Here is a 14327-nt window from a genome sequence, read left to right as displayed (position 1 = left end):
CATCAAGACATCTTTGTCCAAATGACTGACAGACTCACCATTAAAGCGTAAACCGGGGGACACATTGTAGAAACTGTTCTGTGGTCTTTACGGTGGCCCACGCCTGTCTTCTTCCAAAATATAGGGGTAAAAACTTTTTCAAAAATCAGACACCCCAACACAGTGTTATCTAATTCATAAATCATCGATCTTCACCTCAACTTTTTAAGTAGGAGGGATACACGTGCTTCGCTGCTCATATTATATCCCTTAGAATTCCTAAACGATGGATTTAGTTCAAGAAATTTCTGCATTACAGCCTTACTCCACGCGCATGGGTATAAATGTTTGGACACAAACAATCAGCTGGCATTAGAGCCCATCAAGATGCCAAAGCCACTCTGTTGTGTGCTGCACACTGCAGTCAAGTTGATTTCCGGTATCAATCCCGTCTTTGATCCCCGATTTACTCGATTTCAGACGTTGATCTCATATATAATATTAATATTTTGGTAATTATGTGAAATGTTAATTTAAAACTTTTTTGCCAAGTGACAATAATCAACACAAAAAAAAAAATTTAATTAAAAAAATAAAAATTGTTAATTAAAATTAATTATTGTTTATCAACAACTTTAAAAAATTGAAAAAAAAAAGGAAAGAGAGAAAGAGAACGAAAAAAATAAAAACATTTTAAATATTTCATGACGGAATGTTAATTTTGAAAATTAATAAATTCGTGTGAAATTATAGTTACAATTTGAAAATATCAATATATTTTATTTTATTTTATTTTATTTCAAAACTTACACCTCGTATTGGCATTTGCTCGTTTACAACATGTGTAAATTTTGTTTAACTAAAAATACAGTGTAATTATCAAAAGGCTGAGTTGCAGCCAGGGAAAAGCTGGGAAAACAAATAAGTGCTAAGAGGCTTGCCCCAAAATTGTTCAGCTACATGGATACACTGCCGACGCACCTCTGACTCGCGCTCTTCCAATTTCTTTGCATGTTTCTCCTCTAAAGAACGAAGTTCAATCTGTAATTCTGACATTCTACACTGTATGCTCTCGAGGTCTTTTTGATCATGGCCTTGTTCATTCCAGGCTTTTAAACCATAGTATGCACGAGCAATGTTCTTCAAGTGATCTATGGCGAAGCTCCCTCTCAATCCGATCCTCAAACCGCTATTAATTGCATCTCCCCAAAACAACATTTTCTTCTCGTCGACTTGGTCAAGTGTTAGCTCGTCCATCTCTTTGATTACAGAGCAGAGTAGGATGTAGGAAGGCCTTACTATACAGGGGCTCTGTCTACTGTCTGCAGTAATATCTCCATACACCATCTTGATGCGCTCATCAATCGGAGCCAGCGACGGAGGTAAATTGCCTATCCCACTTGCATCAAGTTCTTCCTTTAAGCCTTCGAAGTCTGAAAAGTCCACCTTGCTTTGGTCCATGGCATCAAGTTTCTTAGTGAAATCTTCCACAAGCTGATCGGCATACTTCGTATTACCAGTTTGAGGATCACTCCCTTGAGCTTCAGTAACAGGCTGGCTATTTGCGACTTGTGCAGTGGGAGATGGCACCAGAAATGATTGAGCCTGCCGGGAAATACAAAAAGAAAAAACAAAGGTAATAAGAAAAGGATCATGATTTTCAGAATTAGAAGATCACCACTCAAAAGTGCTGCAACACCATTACTATATATCTATATATACCTCTTCAAGCGAATCAAAGTTCACGTCCTGCAATATAATTAAGAGAGACAAGTAAATCATCATATTAGATCTTAACCAAAGTACAATGCCATAGAAGTACAATCAAAGAATTACATCTACTTGGATTATCAAAAAAGCCCTCAACCTGGTCATGGGCTACAGCCTATAGTTTGACATTAAATTTAACATTTCTTGACAAAAAAATAACAAGATTTACTGTGACATTAATTTACATACCCTAAAGATTTCCCATGGGGAAGGATTTTGATTTGTTTGTGGTTCCTGAAACACATAAACAGTAGGAAAATATACATCCGTGAGCATTGGGGAAGAAAAGCGTTTTGTTTAACTTCAATAGAACCTATTACTAAAACAAGAATCCTTTAAATATATATATATATATCAACTTACCTTAATGAGAGCGTGGATTTCTTGCTCTGTGAAGGAAAGAACTTCAACCTCCACCACATCCGAGAGCCACAAAAGCCACATCCCTCCCACAAATCCCAAGTTAGGCGTAACACGATGAGCATCAAAATGAAACGTGTCTATGATTTCTTTCGCTCTCGCACGAGATAACTTGGTCTCAGCAATGACCAAAACGGCCGGTCGGAAACGGTTGATAAGATCCATCACAACCATCTGACCGTAGGTATTCAGAGTCCCTACGGAATTCCAGAGCAGCAATTTTATTGGAAAACAGGGTTGAGCACCACATGATGAACTCGTGTGGCTGGATAGAGCCATATTCTGGATCAAGCCAACATCTGATGGGGACCATCCCAAATTCTCCCAAGATTCCTGGTTGGTCTGGTGAGGGATCCACTCGAACAAGTACTGGAGCAAATCCCCCTCGGGACTCGCTGAGCACTTGCCCCTCAGCCGGATGCAAGTCACTTCCTCCGTCTTGGATGCCACAAACAGGAATGGGACATTCATCGTGAACTGATTGGTCACTGTTTCCTTGTCAATGACACTCTCCGCTGGTATTGCTGGAATTACTTGGGTTTGGACCGCAGCGCTGATACTTAAATCTGGCATCAGCTGAAGATGTGCCTGTGGCCGTACGGTCGCAGTGTTCCATACCATTTGGTTAATCTCTCCACCTATTAGAGCCACTGGTTGTAATTGATTCCCATGGACGAGTAGACTCTTCATTGACAAATTAAACAAGGCAAAGTTTAATCAAAGATTATATTACAGAGGTAAAAAATTAAGCGTTGGTTATGTTGTATTACCTTCTTACGCGTCCGATATTTTCTATCAGGTGCTGCCTTTCCAGGAAGAGCATTCCCGAGTTCCTCTATTCTTTTACTAAGATGTGACTCCCTATTCTTCAGCCTTTGGTTCTCCTGCTTTAATTTGCTAATAATGTTTGTCTGTATCCCGAGTTGGGTCCGCAAGTCCTTAAACTGTGGTGCAATTTGATTGAACTGGAACTCCACACTCTGAAGCCTCTCGAACTCCACCTTCATTTACAAATTAATTGTAAAGCATTAGTCTCTAATTCCACATATAAATTATAAATCATGGAAAATCAAATTGATACTATATATGTATTTTCTGAACCTTATGTTCTTGCCGGCGTTCTCTATCACGCTCATTTTTTGCTATTCTCTGAGCTTCAGTTAGTGGACGTTTAGAGCCTCTCTGATCTGGTGTTCGCTCTGAATCGTCTGCCTGGAAAGCAGCAAAAGCACTAAAATCCTCCATGGTTTTGGCCCAAACCAATCCTCTACGTTTTCTCTCAGTCGTTTCTCGATTGAATCTATGTCGACCTTGTTTATTCTACATACCAAACTCATCTATTTAACTTTAAAGCAACAGAGAGCCAACCATAACTGATACTTACAAATTATACGTTCTCCAGCAAGCGTTGTCCTCAAAATTGTAATGAATTCACGGAGATCAGCTACAGATATTGGCTGTTGACTTTTATACAGCAAAAACACAAGGGGCAGTTGGTGTTCCAACGTTTAAATAATCAGACCTGTTTAGGGAGACGCGAGGGTTTTTCGTTTTTCTTTTATTTAGATTCCGAAGGACCATATAGCATTGACCTCTTTTTTTTTTATTTATAAATTAATCAGGTGCATGTGCCTAGATCGCACGAATGTTTTTGGAATTAAATTATCCTATGATTGACTACAATAATTAGAACCTACATTATTCACGTGTTGATTAATAGATTAATAAAGTGTAAACAAAAATAAGTAGATTGTCACAATATTTTTAATCCAAAAAATTTACATAATAAGCAATAGAAAATTCATATTTAGATAAAAAAAAATTTTACACTAATTTGAATCAACTTTATATTTTTAATAAAATTTATATCAACAATGATTCGAATCTATTCTGATACAATTTATCACGACCCACTTTTCATCCCAACAAAAAATATAACATGAGATATGACGCGTAGGTGCATATGTTTTTCTTCCTTTTTTTGTCCTGCCGTAAATTTTGTTAACTTTATCTGTTAGATGCCACGTAGGCTTTTAGTAGGTTGTTCTTTTAGTTCATGGTCCCTGTAATTACCGTGATTGTGGCTGCCTTGTGGTTCTTATCACAGTACATAGACAACCAATCACTTTTCAAATTACAGAAAATAAAATAATACTAATAGTTAAATAAACGTTATAGAGATTAGATCGATTAACTTCATTTTATTTTTTAACGAGTTTATATTTATTAAAGTGTTGTGTTAGTATATAGCAAAAGTCGCCAAATTTCAACTCATTTGATGAGACTATCAATACAGTATAAAATTGTGCATTCATGGTATATCAAGTAGTAAATCTTATCATTTTCACATTAATACTAATCTAATGCCATGAGCTAATATTATCCAGCTAATTAATTAGTAAAACAATTGTTCTAGTATTTGGTAACAATATTTTAGCATTTGTTATGATTTAATTTTACATTCAAGTTTTTTCAAATTTATTATTGGGTGAAGATTTAAGAAAAGGTTCTTATATATGTTTTCATGAGTTCTATCATACAACGTATAATATAACAAATATTTTTATATATTTCTATGGAAACCATCAATAAAACTTATAACCAGTGAAAATGATAGCCAATCATCGATTATAAATCATTCAAGAATTCACTCGTGTGCCCATAAAATAGCTTACCTACTTACTTTTCTGAAACGCTGCACGTGACAAATGACCTTATCTTAACTCCTATGATATTTCAAATTCTACCAAATGTGGTTTGCTTTGAATTTTAACTCAAACAAAAAGAAAAGTAGATTGTATTTATTGGTAGTACTATAGAATTCAAAGGCGCGAGAGCACAGAGCACGACAAATATTAAAACAAAAAAGAAAAACTACAAGTCAAAAGGCCTGCGTCTGCCTCCTCGGGAGAAGCTACGCGCGCGCGGCGACCAATTCATAGTCTGGAAACCACATATTTGCATATTTTTCTACCATGACAAGGTTGATTTATACTCCTTTACACATTCTTCACATATACCAAAAAAACCCAACTTTGAAAATTAAAAAAAAAAAAAGAAAATAAATCGTCTCACTCAAATTCGATTAATTAAAATGCCCAGGTATTTTAAGAGTTAACATTCTGTAAGAAAAAAAAAAATACAAAGAAAAAGAAAAGGTTTGCCCCGAACAAGTAGAAGTCAACGACAAGGAGAATCCGCGTGAGTTTTCCCTAAAAATCGCTGATATTCAATTGCAGGCAGCTCTGAGACAGATAATTTAGAGGGTTCAGACTTGAAAACCAAAAGAAGAAGCTGGAGGATCAGATCGACGACGCTATGGTTCAAAGCCGTGCGCTAAGTCCAGCTCAAAGAAGTGCAAAGAACGAGCGTGATCGGCAACGCAGGCGAGGGCTTAAAGTACACAATACTATATACTGATTTATTGTTATCTATTATGAATTCTCGTTTCCCATGATTTTACATCTTTAATTTGAATCCTGGTTTGGCTTCTTTATCTTGCAAACGAAAGCTGGAGTTCGAGAGACTGCAGAACGTGGCTGCTAAGTACCAGGAAATGGCACCTCTCTTGGACGAATTGCGGGTCGAGGTCACGACGGTAAGAAACGTTATTAGCCAATTAGCCGAGGAGAGCAGAAGGCTGAACGATGTGGAGCCACATCTGACTAGAAAGATACATCAACTAGACAACATTGTTCGTCAAAATGTACAGCTTTTTTGACTCTTTCTGCTCTCCCCAATTTTGCTGTCTGTCTATTGCTCGCTAGAAACATTAGCTGAATAATTCTCTTATCCCGGTATCCCTATTTCCCTAACTGTAACAAAGCCCTTTTTCTTTCTTGTTTCTATTTGTATTTGTATTTTGCAGCAAACAGAGCAAATTGAGAGAAGACAACTCCTTTCTCAATGGCAGTTCAAGGTTAAAATTTATATCACACTGAATCAAATTACCTTTGTCTATGATATAATAAAGTAATAATCCTTGCTTCTCTTAAACCATCGTTCTCCTTTGTAAAAGAGACATTAAAAACTGTACGTAGTCCACCTAATGTGATTCTTCTCTCCTACCTAATGTTTCAGACGCAGGCAATGGTTCTGCCTACAATTGGAAAAGAGGCAAGTAACGAGCCCATTGATCTTGGCGTAGAGAGTTCTCGTTCTGATATATGGTATACTGACGAGTTTCTTCAAGATTTTATTGAGAAACTTGATGACAAGGAGAAAAGCAGAGTGGACTTTCTAGACTTCAAAGGATTACCAGAGGAACTGGAAAAATGTGGGAGATTCAGTTTACCACCTTCTCTTGATCCCATTCATGAGATCCTAGATAAGGCCTATGGAGATATTACTGCAGAAAGCAATCAGAGCAACCCTGTAATTAGAGATTCCTATATACTGTTTTGCTCTGTGATCAAAGAGATGAATGAAGTGCAACTTGAACAGGTCGACCTGGATAAAATGATATTATGGAGAGATGCAATTAATAGTGGTTTGAGCATTGGTTTCAGGGGGAACTTTGCTATAGAACACTTGAAGAAAATTGCTCGCGCATACTTTGGTTCCAAAGCATGGAATGACCAGGAGTTAAAGAGCTTGGAAGAGAGGATGTCGGAATTGAAGGCCGAACTGTATGGCTTGGAGCAGCAGCATTATAGCATCATAGAAAGACAGAGTTCTGAGATGTGCCGAGAATGTCTTCAGGACCAACAATATTTTCAGGGCAAGCCTCTTAGCACTGGTCTGTTCCTTTCGTAGTCTCTCTTATGGGATTGGATCTCTCTTGCAGAATGGAGAGGGCAGCCTATCTTATGAATTCATTGTTCTGGCCGAGAGTCTATGCTATGTTCAGTATTTACTTTCAATAATAAATAAAACATAATGCATTGGATCAAAGGAAGGAGGAATTTAAGTTATAATCTTAGTCCAAAAAGAAATACTAACCATTATGCCAAATATGAATTATCAATAATATAACTGGGACTATCCGATAAACTAAAAATAGAGAAGCTGCAAGAATAAACTTTCATTGCATCATCTATATATATTTCCCAGCGGAAGGTGCTGAGACACCATAAAAAATGTTTGGTATCAGCCAGAAAGGAGTGGGGAAATGCACGTTGATCTGTGCTGTAAACCTTATTGTCCAAGGATGAAGATTCAAAAATTTTGACAGGTGTCCATAGCTAAAGCAAATGAAGGAATCCATCAGATTGCAGAAAGACACAATGATAATTATATTTCAATACCCAGAAATCACTCTTCATACCTTTGACCAAAAAAAGTTTTCAAAAGAGAAGACAAGAATTTGCTCTAGTCCTGGTAAGTACCTTGTGGTCTTGTTGTGCCTTCTAGAAATCCATCCCCATATCAAAGGGTATGCTCCAACAGAATAATAGTTTTAGGAAGAGCTCTGGAGCATCTTCTTATAGTCCTGGAAAGTTCCATGGAAAGGGCTCACCTTGCCCTCAGACACCACCCATAATTCATCTACACTTCCAGCTATTAGATGTTCATCGTGACTAACCTGCAGGGAGAAGCACATACAATTCCACTTGAGAAGTTAAAAAAAAAAAAAAAAAGAGCAACATAATCCCAAATATTTATTCATAGTGCTATTAAAATGACAAAGACAACAGGACTGATACCATTAGGATCCCTCCTTGGAACAAAACAAGGCCTTGAATTAGTGCCTCCACAGCATCCAAATCCTAATTTTAACACCATTGTCAACAATCAAATGCCAGAGTCAGTTGTCATAGCATTGTCTGCTTATATAAACCTTTGAATGCAAACCCTGGAATTAATGAAGACTTAACATGTCCTAATATCGAGAAATAATCAAAATTAATGACTTACAAGATGATTGGATGGCTCATCAAGCAAAATTATGTGTGGTTTCTTGAAAGTTATCTTTGCAAAAGCAACTCTGCTTTTTTGACCACCTAGCATAGCAATCAAAGTAATTAGAAACCTGTATGCACATATGCACATACATATACCTACATAAGCATATACGGTAATTCAAAATCCTTGGCTATTAATAGGACTAATTCTTTTTTAAAATAAAGAAAAGCATTCTGTCTGCATACTTTTAATGGTAGGACTTCAATTAGCTAGTAAGAAAACCTTCTTGAGGACCAAAGTTCAGTCCAATCACTATATATCACTTAAAAAACTGACTTCACATTATCAATTATATCCAAACATAAGGTAGTAAACATACCAGACAAAGTATACATCGGCTGCAGTGCAAGATTTCCTGTGACACCAAAAGAACCCAAGTGGGCGCGAAGCTTTTGTTCAGGCACTCCCTGCAAGACGCAAACATCAAACAAGGGATTTAACCACATGAAGTTACTTAAAGCACCGTGCCCAAGAGCAACCAAAAATAAGAACGAAATAAAGAAAGACTGCCATGAAGGCTTTAAAAGCACTATAGATGATCCTCACATCCCACGTAAGGAATAAGAAAAATATGAAACTTACTGGGTAACAGCGCATCATATATAATAGGGGATTTGAAGAAAGGTCTAGTCCATCAACATGGTGCTGACTAAACACAGCAATGCGAACCTGTTGATATAATAATGTCAGTCTCTTCCAGCCTAACATTGATATAAACAATTACAGTTTTTATAATCCTTATGTCAACATAATGTCAGCCCCCTTATCAAATGCACAAATTATAATGAGTGTATTTCACTGTGCTTTATCTATATGTAGTACTTCTTCCATCCAAGTTTGAATATCCTAATCCCCTAATAATCACAATCCAAAGGAATGCCACTTTTCAATTATATGATCTTTCATTAGTGATATTTCTCTTTTTCCAAAAGCTTTTTTATTAATAAACACCCTTCAATATTGATATCATTGGAGATTTTCAAATTTTCTAAGTTACGAAAAAAGGTTACTTTGAATATACTGTTTCCCTAAAATTGCATCCACTGTCAAGTATGACATTCAATCAAGGATTGAAGGAGTAATTTATGAAACAGTACAGGGTCCAAATGTGTAATAAATAATTAAGGATTTTCTCTTAGTAATGTAAAAACAATTTGGGAGAATCCAAATTTAAAGATAAACCAATATTATGGGATAAAGGAAGTCAAAACCCGATTGCCAAATGCGGGTCAATGAGGAGAGAAAGATTAGTCATGTATCTGGTCAAGAGTAAGGATAGATATCTGAATGGTGCAACTCAGAAGAAAATTTGGTGAGTAGTTAGATCTGTAAATACAGAAGAGAGAAAGGGGCCATAAAAAATAGCCTACATATAGGGCACATTCCAATTTCCATTACTTAAGTACTAGATATTATTAAAGTGAAAATGATTAAATAAGTGACTAGTAAGTTGAAAAAAATAAGTATTTACAGTCAAAGTATAGGAATAGGTCTCTGATGGAGTGACTCCAAAGACGATACAACAACTAGTTAAATCCCCATCTCCAGAAAGGAAAATATAACATGATCCAGAAGGACAAAGTTCATGCGTAATGCAAGAGAAACTAAGCAACGGTATTTGAATTGTGATTTACTAGAGTAAGTAAATTAAAAAATATCTTACATAAACAAAAACAATTCAAGTTTAAGATACCTTAGCTGAACGAAAAACTGTCCCAGAGCTTGGTTGTAGTTCCCCAGCAATAAGTTTAAGTATTGTTGACTTACCAATCCCATTTGGACCAACCACTGCAAAAAGATACATGCAAATAGATAAAACAGGAGGAAAAAATGAACCCATAAGTGGCACATTGTCCAAATCATGACAGTAAAAGGCACTAATTTCTTGAATATCCATGATTGCTCAAAAATGAGCATTTAGAGAACCATAAAATGGAACGACATCTTAATCTAATTTTGTTATACGTATATTTTTCAGGGTGTAAACATTCATCGATATGCAAACACTAAAAAGAGGCCCTTCTTTCCTTCTCCTCTTATTCTTTTTTTTTTTCCTTTTTTGTTCTTTGATGAGGGGAGTCCCATGATATGGTGTGAGGAGTAGGAAAAAGAGAGATCAAGGTCAAGGAGCATAAATGAGGTAAATACAAAGAAAAAACTCAAGAAGCAATCATCCTTACTTGCTATGCGGCTGTCTAGATCTATACCAAAATTGAGATTCTTAAACAATGTTGGCCCCCTAGGATAGCCAAATGATGCATCACTGCAAACACATTCAAGAAACATCAATATTGACCAATTTGCAGCCCATCTAAAACACTTCAAGCACAAGTCAACTTGATTCTATATCGTTATTTTGTAAAAATAAAACTTGAAATAATTTGCAGGCAGCTGTCAATATCTTAGCTTGAAAGTCACAAAAGTAAAATGCAAAGTAGCACCAAATTCGAACTTCAAAAAGTTTCAGAACTGACATCATCGAAATTCTTAAAGAAGCACCAAAAACAAACCTGAAACTTATGATAGGAGGCCCAGGTCTATCATCTGGAGTTGGAAACTCAAACTTATAACTGCATAACAAAATGGCAAACTCAATTGTAAATAAATAAAACTCCAATGGATCTGAATGCAAATTCAAGGTCTTAAAATTGAGAAGATTCAAGCACTGAAGGAGATATACTCAGGGTCATTAACAATTTCATCTACATGCTCCATCCGCTCCAATGCCTATAGAAGTAAAAGGAACCAATCAGCTATGGCATATCCACAGAGAGAATTGGACCAATAGTAGTATAAAGGTTAAGAAATTACTTTCAAATCATCCAAAATAATACATAAATAACCTTGATTCTGGACTGAACAAGGGATGCTCTCTTTGCATTATACCTAAATTTATCAATGAAGGCCTGTGGATCAAAAAAAAAAAAAAAAGCAGTTAAATGTCAAATACATGGTACTACACTTTAATAAAAGCCAAGACAAAAGGAAATTAATCAGAAAAAGTACATGGGAGCACCCTGAAAATAACAAATCTACCACTTAACAATGGAAAGCATATCAGAGGCAGCAATGAAGGTTATAGTCGCAGCACATAAATTAAATATATGCCAACTCGGTTGGACAGAGATTTATAAATAATACAAACCTTCTCTGGTATGAAAATAGAATAAAAGCAGACTAAAGATTTGTACTATGTGTAGGATGATAGTATTAAAAAGGGGGGCATGGGAGCCGGGGAGAGTAACACTAATTAGAGATTGAAGTATGCTCTGAATGACTAACCTACTCTGAAGATATATTAAACAACATTAAGAGGCATAAAAAGAACATCAATAAAGAAACAGAATAGCATTGACTTAGTTTTATTACGATGACCATCATCAGACAAGAAACAATGCAGAATCATGTATATTACATAAATTTAGTGCAATGGAGAAAACCTGCATATGGGATCTTGCTCGTTCGTTTGCCTCAATGGCTTTCTGTTGGTTCTTAACTTGTTCCTGCCTAGTCTTCTCAAAGGTATCATAATCTCCTTTGTAGGCCGATAATTTTTGTCCTTGTAGATGAATAATGTCAGTAACCACCTGAAAATAAAAGCAACAATTTAAAGGGAGAAATAGAAAAATCCTGTTGGAAAGCAGACACAATTTACAGAAAATTGTTATATTAATCAATAAAAGTTATTAGGATGAACTAGAAAACAAGCAGCTGAAGTTACCGTGTTCAAGAATTCTCTAGCATGAGACACAACTATAAATGTTTTTGGCCATTTCACCAGGTATGATTCCAGCCATAGGACAGCATGAAGATCAAGATGGTTCTGCATATAAAATAAAATAGATATATACCAGGTTCTGAAAGAAAACGCATGCCATGAAGCAAACATAGAACACACAACTTACAGTAGGTTCATCAAGCAACAACATATCAGGCTCTATAAACAGCGCACGGGCTAGAGCAATTCGCATTCTCCATCCTCCAGAAAATGTTTTTGTTGCCTTCTGCTGCATTTCTGGAGAGAAACTGAGACCCTGGAAATATTTTGGGCCGGTGTGATTAGAATTTAAATGAATTACGTGATGCAATAGCACAAGTAAATTCAATATCATAATACAACTTAATGTGCATGACATGTATTCTTTTGTTTATACACTATAGTTAACCATGACCAAGAAAGCAAGCACACAACAAATTGGAGAAATTTTATAATTTGAGCAATTTGGACACCTATCCAAAATCTTTATCATGCTTTGTGCGGTAGCAGTAACTTTTCCTGCCATAGTATTAGGAGGTCAGCACACACAGACCACCACAAGTCCACAACCTTACTTCTTTATACCAAATAAAGTTTTTTCTTCTGTTTTTTTTTTTTTAATTCTACCTAAATTCTCATTTTCATTGTCGATTATTTAAGCTTTAAGCTTAGATCAATCAGGCACTTTTAAGTCACCAACCAAATACATTATTTGAGAACTTACTGCAAGAATAGAGGCTGCACGAGACTCTGCTGAATCTGCATCAATGGCCTCAAGCCTTTTATAAATCTCCTCGAGTCTTTGGGAGATGGCATCTTTGTCAGGCACCCCATTTAGATCTCCTTTGCTCTTTCCATTTTCATCTTCTTCAAGATCCAATTCTCTCTTAAGAAAACAATAAATTTATCAGCAGGATCACTAGAAAAGGACATAGGTAAATGGATTTGAATCAATACAAAGATTAAGTGCTTTCTTAGATAAAATGCTAATTGTTCTCAACCTGCTGTGCAAGTAAATGAGCTTCCTCTTTCAAAAGCTGGGTTCTTTCAATATCAGAGTTAAGAACGCATTGCAAGGCTGTTGTATCATCACCAACTACTTCTTGCTCGACATGTAAAATCTGGCAGTTTGGAGGAATTCCATCAATAGCATGCATTGCCATGTACCTAAGGAAAGTTGTCTTCCCTGTACCATTTCTTCCAACAAGACCTGCAGAGAGAAAGCCACAATAGATCAGAAACAAATCAACAAGAAAAGCTGCAACCAGGAAGGCCTATACTAAGGGACACTATTCCATATGTATCTTCATGAAGTTTCTCATTTTTCTTCTTTTCCCTATACTTGGCATGAGAGCAATACTATCTGGGTTAAATAAGGAACTTGACCCACCGTAATGCCTTCCAAATGATAGTGTAACTGAACCATCAACAATCAGATCACGACCACCAACAGAAACAGTGAAGTTCTCCATATGAATATCCCTAATCGCTGGTCCACCAGCGTCATGATTCACACAGACAACAGGCATTCCTTCTCTAGCTGCTTCCATCTCTGCTAAATGCATTTGGTATTGCGCCTGTGAAACACGTGACATAAAAACACAATCATGAAAGGATACAAGTACATAACTAAATAGCTTCTCAGTTGTCTCACATTAATGCCAACCGAACACAATCATAGAAGCAATCAACGTCACCTACCACTACAAAAAACAAGTGCATCTAATTATTAATATTGACTTCTTTATCTATGTTGTACCTCTCTTTGACGCTCCTCCTTCCTCTTCCTCCTTTCGATCTTCATTTTATCACGTTCAGACAGTAATGGACCATCAACCGGCTCTGGCTTTTTCTTTGGAGCCTCCTCCTCCATACCTTCATTCATCCTCAATGGCGTTGCTAGACTCCGAACAGTTGGCTTTGGTTTAACCAACCCATGCTTTCCAAATTTCTCAGATAGTTTACTACAAACCTACCATAAATCCCAAACAAAATTACAAAAACTGCCACAAAGAATTCTGTTTTTCTTTCCTCCAAGATTAGGGAAATTATTATTCAAATTTACATTTTCTTAACCATTATCCATGTAATAATGAATTTTTATGAAATGAGAGAAATGGTGGAAGCTACCTGGCGGCACTCGGAGAAGTCTGAGACGCATTCGGCGGCGACGAGAAGCTCGCCGATTGCTTCGAAGGCGCCGTCGCCGTCTTCTCCGAAGTCGAAATCTTCGTCGGCGAGGACGTTGATGATGTAATCAGTGATTGGTTGATCCACATCCTCTGCTCTGCGGCCTAGCACTTCGTGCACCACTGAGCTCGCCACTTCAGTCATGGCAACTTTGATTTCTTCTTTTCTTCTCTTCCCTTTTCTTTATATAAAGAATCGAATGACGAAGGAAATTGGAAAGAAAAGAAAGGCTTTCTCTGGTTCTGTTAAAACGTCTAAGGTTTTTGGGTTTTGTACGCGGATTGAGATGAGAGCCGTGATGGGCTTT

The 14327-nt window shown here is 36.7% G+C and overlaps 3 protein-coding genes across 4 annotated transcripts; 1 reads left to right on the top strand and 2 right to left on the bottom strand.

The window, feature by feature from the left end:
* Window positions 1-738: 738 nt before the first annotated feature.
* On the bottom strand, window positions 739-3674 carry LOC18606756 (uncharacterized). Of its 2 annotated transcripts, XM_018117204.2 has the most exons (7): window positions 3554-3674; window positions 3271-3489; window positions 2940-3170; window positions 2113-2853; window positions 1939-1983; window positions 1702-1728; window positions 739-1584 (listed from the first exon to the last, which is right to left on the bottom strand). In XM_018117204.2, exons 2-7 carry the CDS (start codon window positions 3412-3414, stop codon window positions 859-861), a joined length of 1914 nt encoding a protein of 637 aa, XP_017972693.2. In that variant the 5' UTR covers window positions 3415-3489; window positions 3554-3674; the 3' UTR covers window positions 739-858. The 2 variants fall into 2 exon arrangements, with proteins under 2 accessions (XP_017972693.2, XP_088660341.1); XM_088804215.1 differs by lacking the exon at window positions 1702-1728 and having other exon boundaries at window positions 3271-3669.
* Window positions 3675-5176: 1502 nt separating this feature from the next.
* Window positions 5177-7062, top strand: LOC18606755 (uncharacterized). The gene is made up of 4 exons (XM_007040541.3): window positions 5177-5568; window positions 5681-5875; window positions 6038-6088; window positions 6250-7062. The coding sequence occupies exons 1-4, from the start codon at window positions 5488-5490 to the stop codon at window positions 6922-6924; spliced, it is 1002 nt and encodes a 333-aa protein (XP_007040603.3). The 5' UTR covers window positions 5177-5487; the 3' UTR covers window positions 6925-7062.
* A 25-nt stretch (window positions 7063-7087) lies between these two features.
* On the bottom strand, window positions 7088-14307 carry ABCF3 (general control non-repressible 3). The gene is made up of 19 exons (XM_007040540.3): window positions 13961-14307; window positions 13590-13802; window positions 13221-13407; window positions 12832-13040; window positions 12555-12716; window positions 11979-12107; window positions 11795-11896; window positions 11514-11660; window positions 10917-10979; window positions 10754-10800; window positions 10584-10643; window positions 10254-10336; window positions 9767-9861; window positions 8656-8742; window positions 8393-8480; window positions 8026-8111; window positions 7815-7877; window positions 7497-7693; window positions 7088-7352 (listed from the first exon to the last, which is right to left on the bottom strand). Exons 1-18 carry the CDS (start codon window positions 14162-14164, stop codon window positions 7568-7570), a joined length of 2151 nt encoding a protein of 716 aa, XP_007040602.2. The 5' UTR covers window positions 14165-14307; the 3' UTR covers window positions 7088-7352; window positions 7497-7567.
* Between the last annotated feature and the right edge of the window lie 20 nt (window positions 14308-14327).

This window comes from Theobroma cacao, chromosome 3 (genome assembly GCF_053813885.1).
Source record: "Theobroma cacao isolate CCN51 chromosome 3, ASM5381388v1, whole genome shotgun sequence".
In the NCBI taxonomy this organism is placed as follows: Eukaryota; Viridiplantae; Streptophyta; class Magnoliopsida; order Malvales; family Malvaceae; genus Theobroma; species Theobroma cacao.
The sequence above is the reverse complement of the archived record's forward strand: the minus strand, read 5'-3'. Positions and strand labels throughout refer to the sequence as shown.

Bases quoted from the DNA above. Each gene is read 5' to 3' on its own strand.
- LOC18606755 (XM_007040541.3), top strand. From the start codon at position 5,488: ATGGTTCAAAGCCGTGCGCTAAGTCCAGCTCAAAGAAGTGCAAAGAAC. The intron at 5,569-5,680 runs GTACACAATACT...TGCAAACGAAAG, and splicing joins AACGCAGGCGAGGGCTTAAA to CTGGAGTTCGAGAGACTGCA. The intron at 6,089-6,249 runs GTTAAAATTTAT...CTAATGTTTCAG, and splicing joins TTTCTCAATGGCAGTTCAAG to ACGCAGGCAATGGTTCTGCC.
- ABCF3 (XM_007040540.3), bottom strand. From the start codon at position 14,164: ATGACTGAAGTGGCGAGCTCAGTGGTGCACGAAGTGCTAGGCCGCAGA. The intron at 10,801-10,916 runs GTTATTTATGTA...TTACTTCTATAG, and splicing joins TTGTTCAGTCCAGAATCAAG to GCATTGGAGCGGATGGAGCA. The intron at 8,112-8,392 runs GTATGTTTACTA...TTGCTATGCTAG, and splicing joins GCCGATGTATACTTTGTCTG to GTGGTCAAAAAAGCAGAGTT.
- LOC18606756 (XM_018117204.2), bottom strand. From the start codon at position 3,414: ATGGAGGATTTTAGTGCTTTTGCTGCTTTCCAGGCAGACGATTCAGAG. The intron at 1,984-2,112 runs GTAAGTTGATAT...TATGTGTTTCAG, and splicing joins AAATCCACGCTCTCATTAAG to GAACCACAAACAAATCAAAA. The intron at 1,585-1,701 runs GTATATATAGAT...ATTTCCCGGCAG, and splicing joins ACTTTGATTCGCTTGAAGAG to GCTCAATCATTTCTGGTGCC.